Source organism: Falco rusticolus, chromosome 6 (genome assembly GCF_015220075.1).
Source record: "Falco rusticolus isolate bFalRus1 chromosome 6, bFalRus1.pri, whole genome shotgun sequence".
NCBI classification, from domain to species: Eukaryota; Metazoa; Chordata; class Aves; order Falconiformes; family Falconidae; genus Falco; species Falco rusticolus.
The window spans coordinates 24,286,845-24,309,267 of NC_051192.1; the positions used below are offsets into that span (position 1 = coordinate 24,286,845).

Genomic DNA, 22,423 nt, shown 5'->3' on the forward strand with positions numbered 1-22,423 from the left:
TTAAGCAGCAGATACATATAACCTGTAACTTCTAACACATTCAGAAAGAAGTATGGGTAAATTTTACATTTCTTCTGGCCCAGATGCGTGAAAGTACGTAGTCCAGCTTCCTCAGCTTTGTAACAGTATGTTGTAGAAGAGATGTCTATGTCTCTCTCACCCAGTGGCAGTGCTCTGCCAGACACAGAACATTCCTGCTTAACCACCCTGAAGCCCTTCCCTTAGGTCAGATCCAGCTGTATCATTATCACCTCATCCAACTCCAGCTCCTCTCTTTTCAGGCACACTGAGAAAAAAAAAATAAAAAATCACGTATTTCTTTCCCTCTGGCCTCCACAAGGGAAGACCACAAACCTCAGGTCTTCTGGAATGCATCTCCTGAAAAGATCTACATCTTGGACCACTACCTCTCCATGTCCCCTATGGGGACTTCAGAGAGCAGCAGGCCAGCTGGCATAAGGCGAAGAGCTGAGGCTTGCACTGAAGAGGAACAGTGTGGCAAGCACAGCTTTGATGAGATGTTGCCGCGATGGCACAGATCTGGAAAATAATTTTTGTAAAGGAGGAAAAATAAAATAGAAAAAAGAACTGACAAGAGACTAAGCAAGCAGAGCAGGAAGAAAAACAGTAGATAACAAAACTGACTTCTCTGAAGGAGAAAGGGGACTGATCCACAAAATCTCTTTACTACTCTCTTTAAGCTTCTTAAGAGTCAGCTTTTCTGGAATGCATATTAAGAAAACAGCCTGATAGCATTTGGGAGTAGCAAAACCACTGCCAATAACTGCTTCCTTATTTGTGTATTCCCAGCTCTTTGATTTGCCAACTTTTATTCATACCGGTTGGATCTTACTGCTTCTTCAAAATATATCTAGCAGTTATATTGTATATCAGAACACACCAGAAATATGTTCTTTAACAAATGATTGCCTATATGCAGATTCACACCGCAGTGGAGAATTTGCCAACATGTTTGAGGAAGATGCTTTTTAGTCTTAGCGATGCCAGAAGAGGTGTGCTCAGCATGCCTCCTCCTGTGTCTAAGACACATTACAAACAGTAAGAATGTTTTCTCATGCTCTGTTCCTCTCAAGTATTCACGTCAGTGGCAGTTGTGCTTCTACAAGCAGCAGCCTTATCTGTTTCCTAAGCCGCCTTTACTACAACTGCACCTTTGTTTTTTTTTTCTTTCTTAGTAGTTCGGCTCTGAATTTCTGACCCTGATCTCAGACACACCGATCTTTTTTTCCTTTTACATCAGACTTCTGCATCTGGTGTAGCTTCCTCAAAGGTATTAAGCCTGATTTGCAAAAGGTATGCACTCTTGTCAAACCGGTAACTTTCTAGGTCTCACTGCTTGGCTGGGGGGCTCAGCCTCTGAATGTCAGGGCTCTGAGCCCTCAAAGAAAAGCATCCACTTACTAGCATATTAGACCTATGAACAGACAACTCGGCTCAGCCTTCCTCCTGAACACCAAAGATCGCCATGTGCCAGCAGTGAGAGATGGTAATACCCTGACATTTTTCATTAACAAATGAGGTGGTGTGAAATCAACTCACCTTGCCAGGAAGAAGGATCCCTGAAGTTACTCAAAATGCATCAGCAGACCACAAGCGGACGGTTTAAAACAATGTTTTTGGAACATGTTTTCAGGATGTTTTCCAAGACTGACTTTGCTTTCTCAGATGAGATGGTCCCTTTTACATGTCTTAAAATCTATTCTTGAGAAATGCTTCACAAAGCATTTGATAAATGCTTTTCTTTCAGCCCTGCTCCTTCAGAGAATGCTCAGAAAGATATGGTGAAAGGCACATGGATTACCTTGGCCTATGAAATGGTTCTAGTTTCTGACTTTATCCTTTTTAAAATTATGAATGCTATGAGCTAAGATGGATTCTAGACCTGTTCTTGAGGGATTCTGCTGAATTTTCTCACTCAAACTTGGATCTTTTGTATCTCACTGCTTAGATGTTGGAGCCAGAATTTTTGCTCTTGTCTAGAGAGAGGTATCTGAAGTGGCTAAAAGTGACCAACTCTTCTCCCTTTCTCCCTCTTCTCCCTAGGAAATCCTACATCAGATAATCCTGGATTACCTGCCAAATTTTAAGAATACAAGGCTTTCCAAAAGCTCAGCGGGACTGCATTCAGCAGCTATCACAACACTTCATCTGAAGAAGAGCATTCAGGTATTTCTTAGTCTACTACAGTGTTTCATAGGAACCATTTAAGGTTGGGTGGTGGTTTGTGATTTGGTTTTTGGGGGAGTTTTGTTTGGTTTTTTGGGGGGTGTTGGTGTTTTGCAGGTTTTTTCCCCCAAACATTTCAGGACTCTACTTCAACCCATACTCCTTTTAAAACAGACACTTGACCAAACAGTTCAGTGAGCATTTTAGTTTTAAATGCACAAAGATAGAGGGTGTTGGTGGTGAAGTCAGTGAGAACAAGAGAGATGTGGGGCTTTACAGATAATTTGTGTGTGTGTCTATATATACGTACACATGTATATGCACACACACACACTTCTCTACACAGTTTTTTCTTCCTATGACAAGGCTTCCCCCTATACATTTCCCAAGTCCCTTTTAAGGCAGTCTCTACATTTCATCAAAATCAGAACCTACTCTTCTCAAAACACATATATTTAGCATTGATGCAACCTTCTGCACCTGGATGTCCGATGTGTTTTGCTTTTTCCAAATGAAGAGACAAGGGGGCTTTTAAAAGGTCTTCAGTTCAGCAGCAGAAAGGTGCACATAGCTATCACTCAAAGGCTACTTTGGGAACAGCAGCTGTATTTGGACCTCTGACAAGAGAACTGTGGTGAGACAATCACGCAAGTTCTGGGCACTCCACAGCAGTTCAGGCATCCTTCATGACCCCTCCAAAGACAGCTTTCATCTAAGATACGCATGACAGCCACTGAGTCCCAGCCACATGCTTTCTGAGCAGTATACCACTGTGGAGGCTACTAGGTGCAATGGGGCTCTCTACCTCCATTTCCTTGACCTCCAAGACCTTCCTGCAGGAGGAGGAAGCCGCCAAGGGGAGCTGCTGCCTTTAATCCATTGTATGGATGCTTATACGGGCAAATAATCAAAGGAGAAAGTGAGGTTACTTAGCAGTAATTAAAGGTTCATAACATGATTTCCATATGCCTCGTCATAAACTCAGCTGCTAAGAAAAATTCTACCTGACAGGGACTGAGTGTGCTGTGCGTTGCTTTCCCTATTGGAACCACAAAAATGACACTGCGCAAGAGGGTTGCTTATGAGCACACTCTTACAAGTACTGCCAACGTGAGCAAGCCTGGTTTGAATGCTTGGCCTACACAGAATGTCACATAGTGAATGTGAGGATGGATGACATCTCAAAGAGCCTGTAGTTAATGAAAAGTAATTTTCCTTCCTAAATCAGCACAAGCCAAGAAAGGCTCCTGGATGCGGTGTCCACTTTGCATTGAGCTGAAGTAGTAGTTAGTAAATACTTTTGCATAGTGCATGCCACTTCCCCATCCTCCGCCTTCAGAGAGAACTGCTCCGTTGCTTCTATAATGCCCATTTTTGGATTGAGAACTAGTAAGCAAACAGACGGTACTCCCGGCGCCCTGCAACCTCCTCTAGATTCTGCAGATGGGAAATTGTTTCAAAGCTTTTATTCACTGTGCTGTGGCAATACCATTATTCTCCAACTACAATCATCCAAATCCATTTATATTCAACTCGCATATGAGCCTTGTGATGAGATCGTAGAATTCCAAAATTCCTTGTCACACACTATAAACTACCAGCCCCTAATATCAAACTGACGAAAGGTTTGCTTCACTTTAAGATCCCCCAGCTCCACACCACTGTAATGTAGATTTTGCATATACTTCCCAAAATTTCACTGCTGAAGCAACTACACCTCTTTCTTGTGGTATGTGAAGGCTGCAACCTGGCCATCATGAACGCAGAACTAGGCAGAGGTTCAGACTCCACACCCTCTACTTGAGAATCCTGCTTTCAAAGCAGCAAGAAAAGAAGCCATCAGCAAGCACATCTTGAATGAATATGCTTGCACAGAGCTAGCTTCTTATTGAAGGCAGCGGACTTTCTATGCAAAAACTGCAGGAATTTCCAAATGGTAGCCATCACCGCTGTTTAGACAGACAAAACATGTCCAACTGATGCAGGAACTCAACAGAATGCTTAATTTTGGTACTTTTGGTGTTTTCCCCTCTTTCCCTCCCTGCTGTCTTCTACAGTTATCTATCTGTGTTTCAGCAACTGCCAGAAAGCCATTCATGGACCTGAATCTTGCTATGTTACATGGCACATAAAAAGGTCTACACCACAAAGCTATCTTATTCTTACTGCCTTCCTCATCTAAGGGTTAGAGGAAAAGAACTGCTGAATTAAGAGAACCAAGAATAAGGTTATCGGCCAGCTAAACCTCACAAATATTTTGTAGTGGTCAGGAAGCCAAGTCCCCCAGATCTTCCCACCCATCCAAAACTCTGCTTCCAGAGCCAAGTTGGCAGAAGAAAAAGTGTGCCTACCTTTCAGCCAGTGTAATGCAAAGATCTCTGCTTTAAGCTGCCAGTGGAAGTAGCTTTAAGCGAAGACGTGGGATTGCACAAGTAGTGCAGAGGAACAGACATATGCTCCACGCAAATGAATCTGCTTGTTACACTGACACACAGCAGTTTGACAGAGCTTAACTATCAGGTCCCTAGATTTCCCCCTCCTGAAAGCATGTAAGAGAGAGGTGTTAAGTATGGGAGAGCAGAGGTAACCTCCATGTTGCCTTGTCCACTGTTAGTTTCCAAGTTTCTTTCCGGATTGAAAGTATAGAAAGGAAGAGATACAAATGGCAAAACTAAGAAATTCTGAACAATGATTTAATTTACCTCTCTGATCTGTTTAATCCATGCTTCCCTTCCAAGGAATTCCTGATGGAGGACCACAGGCGCAGAATTCAAACTGAAGGACAAGGTGTCACTAGAACATTCTTTAATAAATGGCTGAAGGTCTGAATGTAGCTGAAAGAGAAAAACATCTTCCTTCAGTTCCCAGGAACAGTCTATACATTATCCACCCACTCACCAAATCAAGGTCCATATCCTGATTCTATACCTACTCACCACTTCCTGCTTTGACACTTGTACTTTGCTTGCACTTTTTCAAGTTTGGGGGAGGGATAGGAAGATGTTGAAAGCATTGCAGTGGCAGAAAGTTGTGGTAAAGAGAAGCATGTAGAGAATCTGCAAAGAAACGGGTAAAGGACAGCTTGCAGAGCTGGGCAAGTGATGGGACACAGCCAGGTAGGCAACTGTTGAGTGGCAGGAAGCAGAAAAAATATGAAGGAAAGAATGATCCAGTCTTTGATGGGAAGAATATCAGTTTTTAGTCTGTGAAGGGTAATACATTCTACTCTTCAGTACCCAAGGACGCTGACGCAATGTGACCCTCCTGACAAAGGAGATGTTACATAGCTAGGAGCTTTCTATGAAAATTATGCAATCCTTTATACACAACTATGTGTCAATGGTGAATGTATTAGTATTACAGCATACGCAAAATATTAAGGCTATAGTTTGCACTAGAAGCAATTTACTGGTAGATTTGTACCTTGTAATAGCATATAGTGGCATTTCTATGGCAGTAAAGCCGTACTTTACAAAACCACTTCCTTCTCCTGGAGGAACTAGAAACTGCCTAAGTAGATAGGAGGTCTGTCTCCCTGTCTCAAGCTGCATCTATACTTGCAAGTAGCACAAGACATTAGCAGCAAATCTTTAGGGCAAGACAAGACTGCCAGAGATCCAGGGTCCACATTGTGTGCATTTTCCTTTGGACTAACTTTAGCTGCAGACTGAAAGACTTCTAATGGAGGTCAGAGGCTTCATCTGGGAAATCCTACTGTTGCAGAGGTGTGGGCTGCTCCTGTCCAGCCCTGGTGACCTCCCTCCTTATCCTCCAGCTCCCCCTTTGGAAGTTACCTCCAGATTATTCAGAAGGGAACATATGCAGGTCCTTGAGACACTGCAGCTCATACATCAGCTTGTGTGCTGCTGCAGGCAGCTGAGCCTCTTGATACAAATCTCTGCGTGGTGGCAGCTGAGACCCAACACATACACATGCTTCCTCCTGCATCTCCTGCTGCTGGGACAGAGGCTTTGGGCAGAACGTAGGAGCAGAGAAGGTAAAGTTTTTTAAGCTGCTAAAGAAATACGCACCAGAGGGATGTTTACTGAGCCTTCAATAAAATAAGCTACGTTGCCAAACTGTGATTTTGCCAGTTCATAAGCACTGTTCATACTAGCAGTTTCTGCAAACAACTTCACACCAGGCAGCAGTTAAATCTCTCAACATCACTGACCTGCTGACAAAAGTCTACAGCGCAGTGGCAGCATATGACAGAGCTCAAGAACAACACATCTTACAAGTCCTTCTGTATTGAAGATCCCAGAACGAAAGGAAAAGGCGTACCTTATGACTCATAGACATGTGCTTTCCATACTGAAATGCCATGTCCTGAATCTCAGCGCTGTGCTTTGCTAGCTCCATTGCAGCCTGGCAGCTCTTTGCCAGCAAGGCACTATGTGACAGGTAAACCTGCTCCTTCCACGTAGATATGCCAATATCATCTGTAAGACAGTTCTCCTGAAAATGAAACAAAGGCTAACATGAAAACACCAAAACTGCAGCTGTGTCAGCTTGCAGAAGTTAACGTTATGGCACAGGACAACACAACACATGGTGAGCAACAGAACTCTAGGTGCCATGGTGCCAAATAAAGAAGAGCATGGGGATGAGTAGAGAAAAGTATCTGAATATATATACTGGCAGTTTCAAACAACAACATTTTCATTTTCTGCTCAAAAAGAACAATGCAAAATATGTGGATCAGTCAACAGATTCAATATAGATCCTTTTCTTAATGACTGTATCATTACACTAAACATTTAACAGACAACTACATTCCTCATGAGGGACTGGGAGGAAAAAGAAAAAAGACAAAACAAAAACCCAATCAAAAAACCCAGAGTACATCTCTGCACTTCAGCTCCTTATCAATTACCAAGAAAGAAACAACAATCCCAAACAAACTTGGAACGTCCTTACAATTTCTGCTTTGTGGCCGAGAAAAAAACCAATTACAAAAGTTATTAAAAATCCTTACAGAACTGCACTGGAAAAATGAAGGGCTGTGATGGAGGACTTGTACCTCTTCTACTCCCATATTAAAGATGAGGAATGACAGAAAGTATTAAAAAGTAAATAAATAAAGCTGTGATTTAGAAATGTCAGGTATTAACTTTCCCAGGGGACTGACAGAGATCTCAGTGATGCCTCTAGTGAATTTTATCACCTTGACTGTAAGGTCAGCAATGCTCAGCGCGCTTCTCAGAATCCCTCATATCCAAAATACCAATTTGGAGTACTTCCCACAAAGTGTTTTAATTAACACAAATCCAAACTTTTCCCTCCAAACGCAACTTGACTGCAGCTCCTTTGGCTCACAAGGTGTTAATATGCCACTATTTTACTAATAGGTCTTCAAAGCTGGACACTACTTGTAATCCTTCTCACATACATGTTACCCTCACACCTTTAGGTGCTCTCTAAAGAGGGGGGGAAAAAAACCCAAACCAGAAAAGACCACAGTTGTTTTGCTTAGAAAACCCCCAAAATCAGTAACAAGAAGCTACAGAAAAAAATCCAAGCATATAAACAAAAAAGTTTGTAATTTCTCAGTTCAGCCAAATCTATAGTGTACACTAAGCCAAAAGGTATTCTTTAAAAGAGTAATATAAAAATCCTCTTATATAACAAGCCTTTTCCCTCAAAGTGACGTCAATTTAATTACTTAGAAACGAGCAAGAAGTAATTCTGTGTGACCCTATAGTTTTCTAGCAAGGTATTATCTGTCATGAAATCGGTAACAAATGAAATAGAATCCATCCGTTCAGCTCTAATTTTCCTCCCTTATGGATCTCACCCAGAAGTGCTGCGTTACAAGGGAGAGGATAATTTGAGACTAATGGAAAAAGTAGGAGAATTCTGCAATGCCAAGTAACACAGAGCTGTATCAAAATGCCTTTGCTTTCAGACATGCTATTAACTTATACAAGGAAAGTGAAGAACAGAGAAACCACATGTTTGCTATTATGCATATGATAACTTACAAAGTCAAGCCTAACTTTCCTCATGTTTCATTTTACTATAGTATTTTTGTTTTAATATCTTAATTCAGCCCAGAGCATGTGCAAATTCCCATGACTGGCAAAATGTCAAAATGAGCATTTAATTCAAGTACTTTCCTATATATCAAGTCTTTTTTCTTTTCCCCCACTCAGATATAGATCAATTTATTTTAAATTTAAATTCAGGAGCTCTTGGAAGACGCAACACAGTCTTTTCCTTAACCGACAATCTGCTCTGCGAAAAAACAGTATTTACTAAAATTTGCTGGATGATATTGAAAATTGGCAGTGATTTTTATAATTATTTGTTTTAAATCCAATCAAGGCAAAAATATTCTAGAAAGGTATCCTGAAACAATTTATTTAGTTAAAAAATCTTTCAGAAGACCTGTAAGTTGAAAATATGTGCTTGCTGGAACCTTTGGGCAGCAACAGAAAAGTGGACATCATCAAATATCATCTACAGGAACTGAAGAAGCTTAAACAGTCATTGCAACTTGATGTATAAAAGGAAATAAATTCTATGATTTGTTACAAAAATATATTCTTCTTAAACAAGTTTGAATTTCATCACAGGATTGTAAGTGGCACAACAATTTACTGTCTACTACGTGAACATTATGTAGGAGCTTCAAGCATCTAAAATGGACATCTAACTTCAAAAAAGTCAAAAATTTGAGACATATAAGATATGGTATTGTAGTCTTAAAAACATAGGTATTGTGAATCTTTGGGTTACAGAAAGAAGCCGGCTGTAAAAAGGCATTACGTCCATATGGATGTGCTTTAGCATATAAGCATGCAAGCCAAAGTATAGCTGATTTTAATCACAGAACATCTTATGACCGCATACCCCTAAAGCTTCTGCTGCTTAAGAAGCCAGAGGCAAACACAACCTTTCTTCAGCAAAGTTTTCCAACAACCCAAATGCCATTTTTTCCCAAGCTTAACTCTCACGTTAAATTGTCCATCATCCACACTGCATTCTTACAACACGGGTATGTATGACAAGACCTAAACACTATTTTAAAACATCAAGGGGAAAAATGAAACTAGTTCTAAATTGCAAAATCTGTGAAATCTGGCATCATGACAGCACTTACTACTTCTAGAGAAATTTTCACTTTCCGGTAAGCTTTGTTTTCTTTTGTGAGCAGTGGATATTTCAAAGGATAAATATAAGAGTGGACATTAGCTGGCCCAGAGGACTTCTAACAGCCTTTCATATAAAAGCCTTTTTAGGCTCAAATTAATTCTAGCTGTAGTTGACAGTGCTCAGACATTTGATTAGCTAATGTCGATGGAGTGGCCTCATTCACAAGTTCCGTCACCAGATCACAACCAACCCTGATGCTGTTTGGGTAGCAGAAGCTGGATGAAGAGAGCCCAACCCCTCCCCATCCCTAGAAGAAAGGAGCCAACTCCAGACATGGTTTGGATAATGTCAGCACGGGAGTACAGGGAAAATATCTGCATCCAGCTCTGCTGATCATAATTTCCTATGGGAAATTAAGAACAGCTGAGGGTGCTCCCATTTTACTCACTCCAAGGTCTCTTACTGATTTTTTCGTTAAGCTACTTCCATAATTTAAACTGGGTTTGAAACAATCATCTCAGGCAACGGGAAACAAAAAACTTTCAGAAAATGAAACCGCAGGACAAAATATGCAATCATAAACCCATAAGGAAGGGCAGCTCTCAGTGGTGGTAACAAGGATCCCCAGTACAAAAGTGGCACTTAACAGTAACTCAGTTTGATTTGTCACACCAAAGAAGATACTTATAAGCAGTTCAGCTGAAAACATAGTAAGGAAAGTATGAATGAACACTGCATCTTGAAAGTGCACAAAACCATTTGCAAAACCAGGAAGGAGCAGAAGTCAGAGACTTCTCAATGTAAAACTTCAGCTATAGTTTATAAGGGAGCCTTTATTTTGTTCCCATACCATGGCAGTTCTTTCTCAGCCATCTGTTGTTGCACAAAATGATTGAAATGCCTGAATCACATCAAACTTTAGTTGAGTTCTCAATGGGCAAATAATCCACAGAAACACTAAGAAATATTTTTAAACAGCATTTTAAAGTTTTAAATTAGGCAGTTCAAGAACTTCAATAAAATCCAGTGCAACTATGAATCTCTCTACCAGTAGCAAGACCCTACAAAACATCTTGCACATGGTTCACATAAGCTTTCAATAGATTTATTCCTGCTTGCTGAACATGACAGGGCATGTTTTATTGGTCTATTAATACACGTCTTCACTGCTTTTGGAGGAACAAGGGTGTCTGCAAATGGATCAATAAAGCATGCTACCAACTACCTAATACTTTTATCATGACACTAAAAAAAGCAACACACAATTTAAAAAAAAAAAGTTTGAAAATGTATATTAAATTCACTTATCTCTCCACATCTGTTACTTGTAAATCTCTCTGGAAAAGTTTAGTATTTAAAAGAACAAAAGCAGTAAACAAACAGCATTGGCCTTCTTTCTGGCAACGCTCCCCCTGCCCCTGACACATTTATGCATTCTTTTCACAGATGCTCTTTAGAAAAATTCAATATATTTTAACTTTCCCTTTTGTCTTGCAACAGAAACATTTAAAAAAAAAAAAGTGAAAGCTCTGACTGACTGCTGCCCTGCTAAAAGGTGGTTTCTATGACTCAAAATACATTAGATCTATCTTCTGTGGTAACATTTGTAAGTGAACCCTTTACTTACAACATAGACTCACAGCAGTCCAGTTCATGGACATGTGCATATTCCAAAACATTCATTACTCTCCAAAGCAGGGCCGGTGACCAAACATCAAAGAAGAATGGGTACCACTTACCACACGTAGCCTGTACTTTGCAGGAAAATAAACTTATTTTCATTTAAAAAAACCCTACATTAGTCTAAAAACCCCTGAACCTGTTAATCCACTACATGGTACAATGAGTACTCGCCACTAATGTATTTCTTTTAAAACATGTTTTACATATTGGTTACACACAATTTTTACACAATTGCAGCAAAAATTTCAGAAATACCTAACAGCTCTTGTAGCCACCAGTGGAACATGTTGGAAGTGGTCTCGTCTTACATAACGGTCCCATTCTGACGCTAAAATGAGTTCTGATAATGCACACTTAGCATCAGCTTGATATTCTGGAGGTGAGGAAGACAACCCAGAAAAGCCATGAAAACAGTTTCCCATAACAGTCCCTAATACTTCAAGATTGCTAGAATGGTCTGGCAGGTGAAGCACACCAACACACTCAAGTCCTGCTCTCGAAGCTGCTGCCTGACCTTGAGCTTCCCTGTATCTCTCATCCCTGTTCAGTGAACTGACAGGGACATTAAAGCATTCTTCATTAATATTTGTTAAATGTTATGGGATATTAAGGCAGAAGGTTTCTAAAACTACAACAGTATTCTGTGAGTCAGCAAATATTTTAAAAGCCTTTGGTCTCCTAAAAGTAGGAAACAGAGACTCAGTGCAATGTTTTTACTGCTAAAAATAGATACCGCAATCATGACTGAAGGCCAGATTAGGCGATTTCCCTCTCTGCACTAAGGCACAAATTTTTACTCCCAAACTAGATCTAGATTTAGGAAAGCCAGGCAGGAACTGGGAAGAATGTCCTTCACTCACAGAATTTTGGGTTAAGAGGGGATTCAGCACACAAAGCTGCAAAGGTTTATCAGATCGTCCCTTTCTGCTCCAGCTTGCAGTCCAAAACACTAGCTTAATATTGCTAATGAAACGTCTTAAACCACAGCAGCTATTCAGTACTTTGAACGTGGGTGGCAGCTGTAACCTACAGGCTGTCTTTGCAACTGAAGCCTATACTTTGTAGTTTGGATTGTCACTTCAAATAAAGATGAGAAGTTAAATATTATCTTTATTTTCCTTGTTTCACACAGATCTAATGACTCACTATGCAGACAAGGTGAAGAATGACCAAACAATGCACTAAAAGGGGATGGCTGTAAGACTGCATGTGGTTTTACAGAGAAAAAAAAAAAAGTGGTAATGAGAGCTATCAAATAATTACATCTATTCTATGTCTCCGGCAGTAAGTATGGTCAGTATTGTTAGGTCAACTGATTCTTTCAATTCTCCCGCTGTGTCATACAAATGAAGCAAACTGAAACAGGTGGGTTTTTTTGGGTAAACATGAACTTATGGTCTCAGAGGAGAAAGGTCAATTTTGCAGAGTTATTTTTGTAACTTTGTCTAACAACTAGGTAGACATCTAGCAAAGCTCAGAACAACTTGGTGCCAAATTAGTCTATGGTATTGAGGTGCTTTGTAATGACTGCATTAGAGATGTTTAACATACAAAGTACAGTCTTCCTGCCTCAAAAAGGAAAAAAAAAAAATGAAAAGGCGAGAAGATACAGAACAACAATTGACCTAGTCTGTTTGGCAACCTCTGCTGAAGAGGATTTTCAGGACATGAATGGGTGACATGCAGAATAGAGCGAGACAAACAGCAGGAATATTTCCTACACAACAAGGAACCAAATTTCTCAGAAGACAAGAAAAAGAAAACATTAAAGTAGATCCTGCACTTGTTTGTTTTAGGTCTCATCAGAAGCTATGCACTACGCTATCACGTAAATTTCAGTATTTATTATGCCACCATACTAATTATGTTTTGAGTTAACTGGGTTCCCCTTAGGAAGGGTATACTGTACTTTCAACTCTCCTTTAGACAAAAAAAAAAAAGTCACTGAAACAAAGTAAGTCTTTGCTACTTGTAATTGGGCCAGGGAGGGGTAAACATCATGCAGCTGTGCTTAGTTTATCACACTTCTCTCGCAATCTACACATGTGGAGTGCTTCAGGAACTTAACAGAAAACAAACAGAAAAAGAGAGGCTAAGAAAAAGAATATTAAGACCTTCTGCAGCGGCAGGAACCCAAGAGAGTCTGCAACATTTCTCATTTACACAGAGGCTGTGGTTAAAATAAAATGCAGTTTCATTACCAAGATGAACTTGTAAAGCTTTACTTCTACACCTGGAAAAATAGATGTTTTTTAAAATACGATATATCTGGGATCTACTTGTATTTAGAAACCTGCCTGAACATGGAAAATAAAATTTTAAACACTACTTGCAAAAATCTCAAAGACATCATCTATTTTAACATAAAACCCTAAGCACAGTACCTGGGGACAACCTCGATGACTAAAGTCTGTTTATCCGCAGGTTAAACCCAGCAAGTGCAGGACTGCCAGGTTCCCAACATCACATTGCTGCCGTGCTTCCACCCAGGCCCCCTCCTGAGAGGTACCAACCAGAAGATACTCTGTGCACATCACCCCCTGTGCAGCTGTGCTGCCTGGCGAGCCTGTGGCCCCGGGTGTCCCCCAAGCTTGCCAGTACTGCTTCACTGCTAGAGGCTCTCACCTCCTCCTCCGAGGGATGACCTCAGCTCATTAGCGTCGTCGCTTCCCACCTAACTGGCTTCGATCAAAATGAGAGGGATAAGCTTAAACAAGGTTACTTTCAGCACCATGTCTTTGCTGCTGCAGAGCAGGAGGTGCAGACACTGACCAGTAGTCACCGGGTGCAGCAGCACCCTCCAGGACCCAGCCGCTGGCAGCTGACAGCACTCTGCTTGTCCACTGTGGTTTGGCTGGTGCAGAGGCATCAGGGCAGGTATCGACTCTAGCAGTAACCCATGAAATCAGGGCTTCCGCTAAGGTGTTAATTTTGCTGTATACTACAACATGGCAATAGTAAGCCAGAGGTGCAATCTAAATACACGACAAATATAAATGAATTCATATATTTCAGCAATCTTCAAGCCATTTCACCTACTGAACATGAAGATTCAGACCTCTGAGGCAAACTAGACACATGAGACAAGGTCACTATAAGTAAAACTACCTACCTCAGTGGATTTCAAGACAGATATTCACATATACAGACTGCTCATCAGCGAGTGAAAACTTCCTATCATAAAGCCTGTAGAGGTCATGGCAACTTCAAATTATCAACTTTTTGCATGTGTTAAGATACAGTCATTGCAAATGAAAGAAAGAACTCTTTCTTGCTCCAACACCCTGCCCGAGCAAGTCTACTTCAAGAAGTGTCTCTACAAGTTTCCTTAAACATTCTAGCAAAGACAAAAACACCTAGATCTAATTTGACCAATTTTCATTATAGTTCTTGCCAAACAAAAACAGTACATCCGTAATTGCCGTTGAAAAAATACAAGATTATTTGGTGTGAAATCAGCGCTGGCAGCCGCTGTCTTTGCCCATGCCGACTCCCACAATGTGTGCATGGTGACTGCTGGTGGAGAGTAATGCAGTGCTACACACCTACCGCTTCAGGACAAAACACGTGTACATATTATCAAAAGATGAACGCTCAGAAGAAAAAAATGACCCAATCCAAGTTTGGGATGAAGCATTTTGTAAACATCTTTGGGCTTGGAAATGAGAGATTTAAGATTAAAATATGAATGACGTTGACAACATTGTCACAAATACCTTTAACAGAACACTGACTGAAAACCCCTGGAAGTGTTTGGAAAGGCCACAGTAAGACATGTCTACAGCTCCCGGTAATGACACACGATATGGTTTTATTATGCACTCACAGAAATAAAATAGTCCCTCCTTGAGCATTTCTAGAAACTTCCAGAGTTCACAGGTGTCAGAATGATGTTACTGATGAAACACACTAGCACTGCAGCTAATTCTCTTCCTCCCTCTCCGTCCTCTTTTTAAACAGATGAGAAAGTCATCATATTTATTGTAGTCATATATTAATATCACCAAACTACTTGGGTACATAAAACCACTAAAATTCTTACCTCAGATGATTTTGAGTTTTCATAATATATACCTTGAACTAAGTCACCAATAGCACTTGAAATGAGTTCCACAACCTGTAAAAGAAAAGGAGAAGCAGCCTTACATCTTTAATTATCACCAAATTTATTAACAAAGCTACCACCAGATTTCCAGAGAGATAAACAGTCGTTTCCTTACAGAAAGCTAATTCAAAAGACTGCAGGATTTACTGGGATATATTCTGCACAAGCATGATCCTGTCTCTCTGCTAAAACCTCTACTACAGCAACTCTTCTATCAAAGTTTTAAGTTAATATAAATGAAAAACAAGACTCTACCCCCCCCCCCCCCCCCAAAGTGTGAACTATGGAGTGTATTCTCACAAGGATGTTCACAGAACTAATAAATCCCACTTCATGAATATGAGACAGCACCTCATCTGGGCTTTGTTTTGTTTTGTTTTTTTCCTGCCAAGTAAATACTTCACAATACCTCTCATTGGGAGCTGTTAAAATTCTAATCTTCATGGCTAATACAGAAAAGTCAGAATCCATAGAAAGGTAACCTTTCAAATGTGATCATTTGGTATTCTGGTGCCCTGGGAATGCACTGTGGATGTATTTAGTGCATGGCCTGAGGCTCAGCTGTACCACATATACTGAAAGTCTGCAACACGGGAATGTTTAAATCAGATTTATCAATCTGTACTATCTTCAGGGTTCAGACTTTTTATTTTATTCAAGCGAAGCCTAAAAATCTGAACTTGATCCAGAATGTAAAACAAGCAGTCCATGGTCTCCCTGGAACTACTGTACAATTTAAAGTCGTGCACATGAACTGTCTTAATTGGAACAAAATACTCAGATTTATTGTAAAATTAAGTGCAGGCATTTCAAATAAGCACACCTTAAGGCTACCCCTTTAGTTGCTCACAAAGTTTTAATTTCTTGAATGTTTAATTTCCTATGCATATGAGTCTATATCTGATTCCTCTTTATGCTTCCTAAAATTGAATGTAGTTCTTATTGAGTTAAAAGATTTAGTTTCAATTTTTATCATACTTGTAACTGAAGACAAGTCAAATGATAAAACCCCTAACAGAAAGATATTTTAACATTTAGGCATACTTTATTTGATAATAAACCCCCCACATTTGTATGCTAGTTTTGAGTACTAGCAGAAAGGTTGTGTGTTTTCTTTTTTTTTTTAAACACTGGTTCATATACATATTCATATACACAGAGCAAGCGCTAACTTTAGAAATGGTGCTGATTAAAAGTCATGTTTTTTCTTGCAATGCATATGGGTTAATTTGCAAGACCTATAAAAACAGCCAGAAAAAAAAAAAAAAGAAAAATCACATTACCCTTTAGGAAACTAGATACCAAAGAAATATTGTAGCAATATGAGCTGCAGAGGAACTGAAAGGACAATGATCCTACAGTGTTACCAGATGTGTTGAGTTATTTAAGTGGGGTACAGAGAAAATGAGGGTCATTTTTTTTGTGCCCCCTGCCCCCCACCTCCCCCCTACCCCCCCCCTTTTTTTAAAGGTATCAGATAAGCCTTATTCCCAAATCCAGGAGGACCGAGTATCGCCAATAGGTCTATGAAAGTCTGTAACTAAATGCCCAGGACCAGATTGTATTACAGTTTATACAAGCAACATCCCAAGATTCTTCTGATGGCTAGGACACATAATACAGATCAATCACTCACTAAAAAATGTTATGGTTTGTGAAATGGTCTGAGCTCAGAGACCTACACTGGTAATACGAAGAGGAATTTACAAAGACACTGAGTCCTACTCTAAATGTCAAAGTGATAGTATGAACTTTTAACAATGCAGCTGGCTCTGGATAACTAGACCTTTTCCTCTCTCGCCTGTAACTCTACACTGAGCAGGACCCTGTTTTGGGGTTTCTTTTTTCCATCTCTTCTCCCTCTTTTTAGTGCAACTCTACTCTCAAAGGCAATTTTAACTGACTTAAAACAATCTTGGTGAAACATTTGTGAACAATTGTACCTCTTCCTCTTATAGATTATAAAACATCTTAGGAGAATTACACATCCATGACTTAGAAGAATCAGTATATTAAGTACCATTAGGTCTTTAGTGACATATCGAACACTATATGTTAGTGAGAACTTAGTATTAATATTACTTCCCCTCTTTCCAAATATCTCCCTTTTTTAAAAATAATATTTTTCTAAGGTAAATGCAAGGCCATACAGATCACTACCAGGAATGAAATTCCAGTTTCAAGAGCACAATGGGATGCTTGCAAGAGGCTCTGCTACTTCATCAACCCTTAATCCGATCTATGAAAAGCATATGCTGCTTAATGTCAGTGGCCTGGGGTCCTGAGCACTGGGGAAAGCAATGAGAAACGAGGAAACCAGGTAATTTTTACTCTGCATCCCAAACTGACATACAGGAAGAAAAATTGTTACAGATTCAGTAGTATCCATGCTGTCAACGATACACTGACTTGTTCTTACGCAGCTACTTCTCATCAAAAAATTTGAAAGCAATCAACATCCTCTGTAAAATTGATTCCCTCCTGTTTTATATAAGGGAAAAACAGTGACAAAAGACTGATTTTCCCCCAAATCATGCAGCATGCCACTGGAAGAGCAGAAAACAGTATTCAGGTCGTCTCCATTCTCACTGGTGCCTGACCAGAGCCTTGCTCCACTTGTTGACATTTCTGAGAAGTCTGAAGAGCAGGGAAGGAAAATGAAAAATCAGGTGCTCCCAACTGCTTTTCTTCTCTTCCAATTTGAAGGTTGAGTTCCATTTTAAACAGATTCAAAAAGATGGGGAAAGGGAAGAAAGGATTGCCAGAATCACTGCTTGAAAACAGCACCGTCTCAAAGGAGACCAAAGGCAGCCTATTCATAAGCTCTCTTCCCACTACTTTTTTCCACTCTTCTACACACTTTTGAGAAGCCTAGTCCCTCTTAGGTATTCCAGATGAGCTGGAGTAACATCATACTGAGAGAAAACAAGCTTCTACTCTATTTTTCACTTTCCATTTTGCATCAGCATCTTCCAAAGCGTTGTGTTTTCTGCTCCCCCAGAGCATCCACATGGCTAGGAGCAGCCCAGGAGATGACCCATTACTTGCTGGTGACATGCACATGCAAATAATTCCACGCCCTTTAAATGCATGTTCTGCAACAGTTCTGCTGGTGTTTGGAGGTGGTTTGTTTCATTTTGTTTTTTTTTCATTTGCTTGTTTGGTTTTTGCTTGTTTGTTTTTCCTAAGGCAGTATTACTTCATGACCTTTTGTAGTCATGTGATCTCTTCTGCTTCCAAAACGTCACACAAAGGCCATCAATTTAGGATGAACGTAAGGAAAAGAGATGGATGGAAGCTAAAATCTCTCCTACTATTTAGGCAGACTAAGTGTATAATACAATGTGATAACTCCCATTTATGCAGATAGGAAATAGTCCAGAAGATTGTGCTATGTTTCAATGCCAGAAGAGCGCTGTAGATTTGAAGATCAGAAATGTGGTGAAACTTAATTCGCCCTTTTCTGGTATAGTAACTTGTTTGTCAAAAATGCACAGCTTTAGCCCTTCAAGGTTCTTTAAACTCAATTTGAGTTTAGTTTCCCAAGCTCAGATTTTCTACATATTGATCGAAGAAATAAAACACAACAGTGGTCATTTTCTTAGTGGTTCCGAAAATTACTTTGGGACGTTCAACCAGCCACACACTGAATTTCCTCCCTCCTTTTCCTGAAATGAGACTGAGTCTTTCAGGCAGTTTACTGAAGACCCATCTATAAGTTAATTCAGGGTTCAGAATTCCCAAAGCACCCTGCATACATGATGACACAGAATAGGGCCACGTGTGCACTGTCACGGGTACCGCAGCCCAGTTCTTGGCTGCAGTTGACCGCCCTGGGAAATCCAGCTCTGTTGATAAACACAGAGGTGTATTTTAATTAAAGTGACATTTTAAAGCTGCAAGGAAATCACAGAATATCAGACATTTTGGTAGAACACTTTCTTCAGAGTTAGAAGGTACGATTCAGACTCCTTCCAGCACAGAAAAAAGAATGGATTCTGGGTCCCACTCATCCTTCACGAGATTTCTAAACACCTTGGATGAAAAGAAGACATTGCTGCCATCAGTTTAGCAACTCAAGCACTTTGTTCCCTTTAGTTGTCTTTGAAATATTTTGTTTAAAGTTCACTGCAACATAACACTGCATATGTATTTTTTCCTGTTTTTCATTCTAGTTTAAAAAAAAAAAACCAGGAACGAATTTGAGATCCATTCAATGTGTGGTGGTTTTATTTTAAATTCAGCAGCTGAAAAGGAATTGCTTACACAGACCACTATTTCAGAGTAATAACACAGTGTCTCTCCAGACTTTGCTAGGTATTTTCAAGGGGAAATCAGGGAAAGGATGAAGCTCCTGTGGGAAGACAGGAAGCAGCACTATGAAGAACACAGCAATGGATATCTTTGTTCCTCATCCTTCACAATTTCTATTCAACAAACTTCCTTAGCTTTGCCAGATTTCTTACTAGAGGGGCCAAAAGTAATTTCTTCCTTTTGTAAGTGTTGAAACAATATCCTTTCCACACACATCTGCTATGACAGACCCTACTCCTTGCTGCTGATGCATAGACTTGAAAACGTAGCAAGACTTCTCCATACAAATAAAAAAGAAAATTAAATAGTCAGGAAATGCTAAATATACAGACAAAAGTTCCTTCAACTTGCATTTGACATCCCTCCCCAAAGAAGCGTTAATCTTTGGAAATAGTTTCACACTTAAAAATTCCACAGAAAGTTCTTAAAATTAAATATTCTCTTGCATTTAACACAGAAACATTGTAACGCCAGGAAGGTAAAGACAAAACTCAGTAAACAGCTGAAACTGGATTTTGATTGTTCAATAATACCTTAAAAAAAAAAAAAAAAAAGGGGGAGCAAAAACTCCAACGAGTTTCAAGAACACTGGAATTCAATTTTCTTTCCTGGTAATCTCATCAAACATCATTAGTCATACAGGTAACTAAGTGTGCCAGCCTACAGAATTTTTCTTAATGTAATGGTTATTGAATCCTATTGGATTTACTATTTTAAATCATCTTGAGCTTTACTATTCTTTAGTATTCTTACTGTAAGAAGCTGTCCCTCGCCTAGTTGAAACACACAGAAAGGGCTCCTTAAGTGATTTCCTTCCTAGCAAGTTTTAAATGCTCTTGGAAAACACATTTATGGTTTTCTTCACCCTGTTAGTGATGAATTAGCAGCAAAATACAATGTGCAATGTAAACGCATCACTCAAACCCCATTACCTGATAAAAAGGTACTTCCTAGACATAAAAGACCTCTTCAAAATAATCAGCAGCAGTCAATCTGAATATTGTTATTATTGTCAAATACCTGTCTTAAGGTCAGTCTGCCTTGAGAATTTTCAACAGTGTTGTTACCCTTTTTATGCTGATGCAACACTGTCTGCGGAAGGGGTTTTCAGTAGTATAAAGACTTCTAGCGCGTAATTCAGTAATTTTCCTTAATGATAACATAACCAACAGAAGAGATACCGTTTTCCCTTCTCTACCTCCACATGGTACCTTACACAGTGTTATTAATAATCTTTGCAGATCCAATGCAGCTGATCCTTGCACTAAAGTACTCAACCAACTGTTCACGAGTGACTCGGATTAGAGAAGCATGTGATTTCTTCAGCTTGACCCTTTTGGATAGGGTAATTACATTACATATTTTTCTACTATATAAAACAGCGACCAAAGAAGGTATCATGACCACAGGGTTCTGTAGCTATAAAACCATCCTCATCAATAAATGACGCAGAAGAGCATGGCTGTAAAACACTGTTTCCAGTCACACTGGTGCAGACAAGCATTAAACTGGGCTAAGTTCACAAATGAAATGCAGATTAAACTCAATTAAAAAAAACCCTGATCAGCTCTGAATTGACAGAAATTATACCTGCAAGTGGTATTACTTATTTTGCATAGACTGTATCTGAATAAATGTGAATCAGAAGTAATATCATTTAGCATCTGACAGATGGAATCAACTAAACAAAGCTGCAGATTTTTGTTAAACTAACAAATCGGCAACCCACTGTACCAGCAGCAGTGGCAATCAGATTCTAGACTCCAAGTGAAATGCTGCTGAATTTCAAAACACTAATAGTAATGACCAGTTCCAGTCTGTCCAAAGACTCAATCTTCTTGCTAGCTAACCAGATATCAAATACCTGTGTTTTGTTTAAAAATACAATTATCTCAGCTACATTACTGCTATAGTTTTATACATTATATACTGTATTATTGCACTGAAGCCACTCCAGATGTAAAGGCACTTTTACTAAAAATTTGACCCTGGGAAAGTTCATTTTAAAGTGGAGCTTCACAGCAGTGCAAAAAGCGGGGAGAATACATTATCTATCACCTGATTTACAAGACACATATTTTACCCTCTCCTAGCAGCACAATGTGTATAAACACCTGCTGGGAAGGAATGAAGAAGAAGGAGCCAAATTCTTCTCAGCAGTGACCACTGACAGGATGAGGCAATAGGCACAAACTAAAACATGAGATTCCATCTGGACACATGAAAACACTTTACTGTGAGGGTATCTAACAGCGGAACAGGTTGCCCAAAGGGGTTGTAAGGTCTCCATCTGTGGAGATATTTAAAAGCCATCTGGACACGGTCCTGGGCAACCTGCTCTAGCTGACCCTGCTTGAACGGGAGGTTTGGACTAGATGATCTCAAGAGGTCCCCTCCAACCTCAACCATTCCGTGATACCAGCAGCTGGTGGAGGAGGACGACCACAGCGATTTTGCATACTCACATCTACAGCACCAGTAATAACAATGTTTCTTGTCTTTGAAATAATAAAACCAAGGCTACAAAGCTGGTGCTTTTGTACTCTCTTAGGGAAAAGTTTACTGATTGTACTGGGAACAGATTTCCCTTTTACGAATAGTTAAGTTCTTGGGAGACTAAGAAAAGGCCAGGCAGACAAACCTTAGATTCTGATCACTATTGTTGACAGCTTTGAATTGCAACTGAATCATCATAAAAATCTATTTTCACTTTTTAATAGTGTATTCTCTGTTGAAGTTGTACTTCAGGTGGACAGCTGGCTATATACTAACCACTGTGACCTCCAGTCCTTCTGCAAAACTGTTTATTGACCACATTGGCATGAAAGTCCACCTCTAGAACCAAGTATGTCCTGAGATCCCACCCACCCAAAGATGGATGTTAACACGTATTAAGTCCTCACTCATGAAAAAATTAAAAAAAAGAAAAGAAAAAGTCTATTTGAGATAATATTGTTAAGACAGGGTTTCACCAGAAACAGATTTGATTGCTTTTTATTCTACTACCACTCTCAATATGACTCTTATTATGTTTAA

General features: G+C 39.7%; 1 protein-coding gene across 2 annotated transcripts in view; it reads right to left on the reverse strand.

Moving 5' to 3' along the window:
• The window catches only part of PDSS2 (decaprenyl diphosphate synthase subunit 2), a 122,109-nt gene that overhangs the window by 13,955 nt on the left and 85,731 nt on the right, over positions 1-22,423 (reverse strand). For both annotated transcript variants that reach the window (XM_037391952.1, XM_037391951.1), the window contains 3 exons: positions 15,011-15,085; positions 6,472-6,645; positions 4,890-5,021 (listed from right to left, as the gene is read on the reverse strand). In XM_037391952.1, coding sequence (XP_037247849.1) covers positions 4,890-5,021; positions 6,472-6,645; positions 15,011-15,085 — 381 coding nt within the window. The remainder of the gene's footprint in view (positions 1-4,889; positions 5,022-6,471; positions 6,646-15,010; positions 15,086-22,423) is intronic.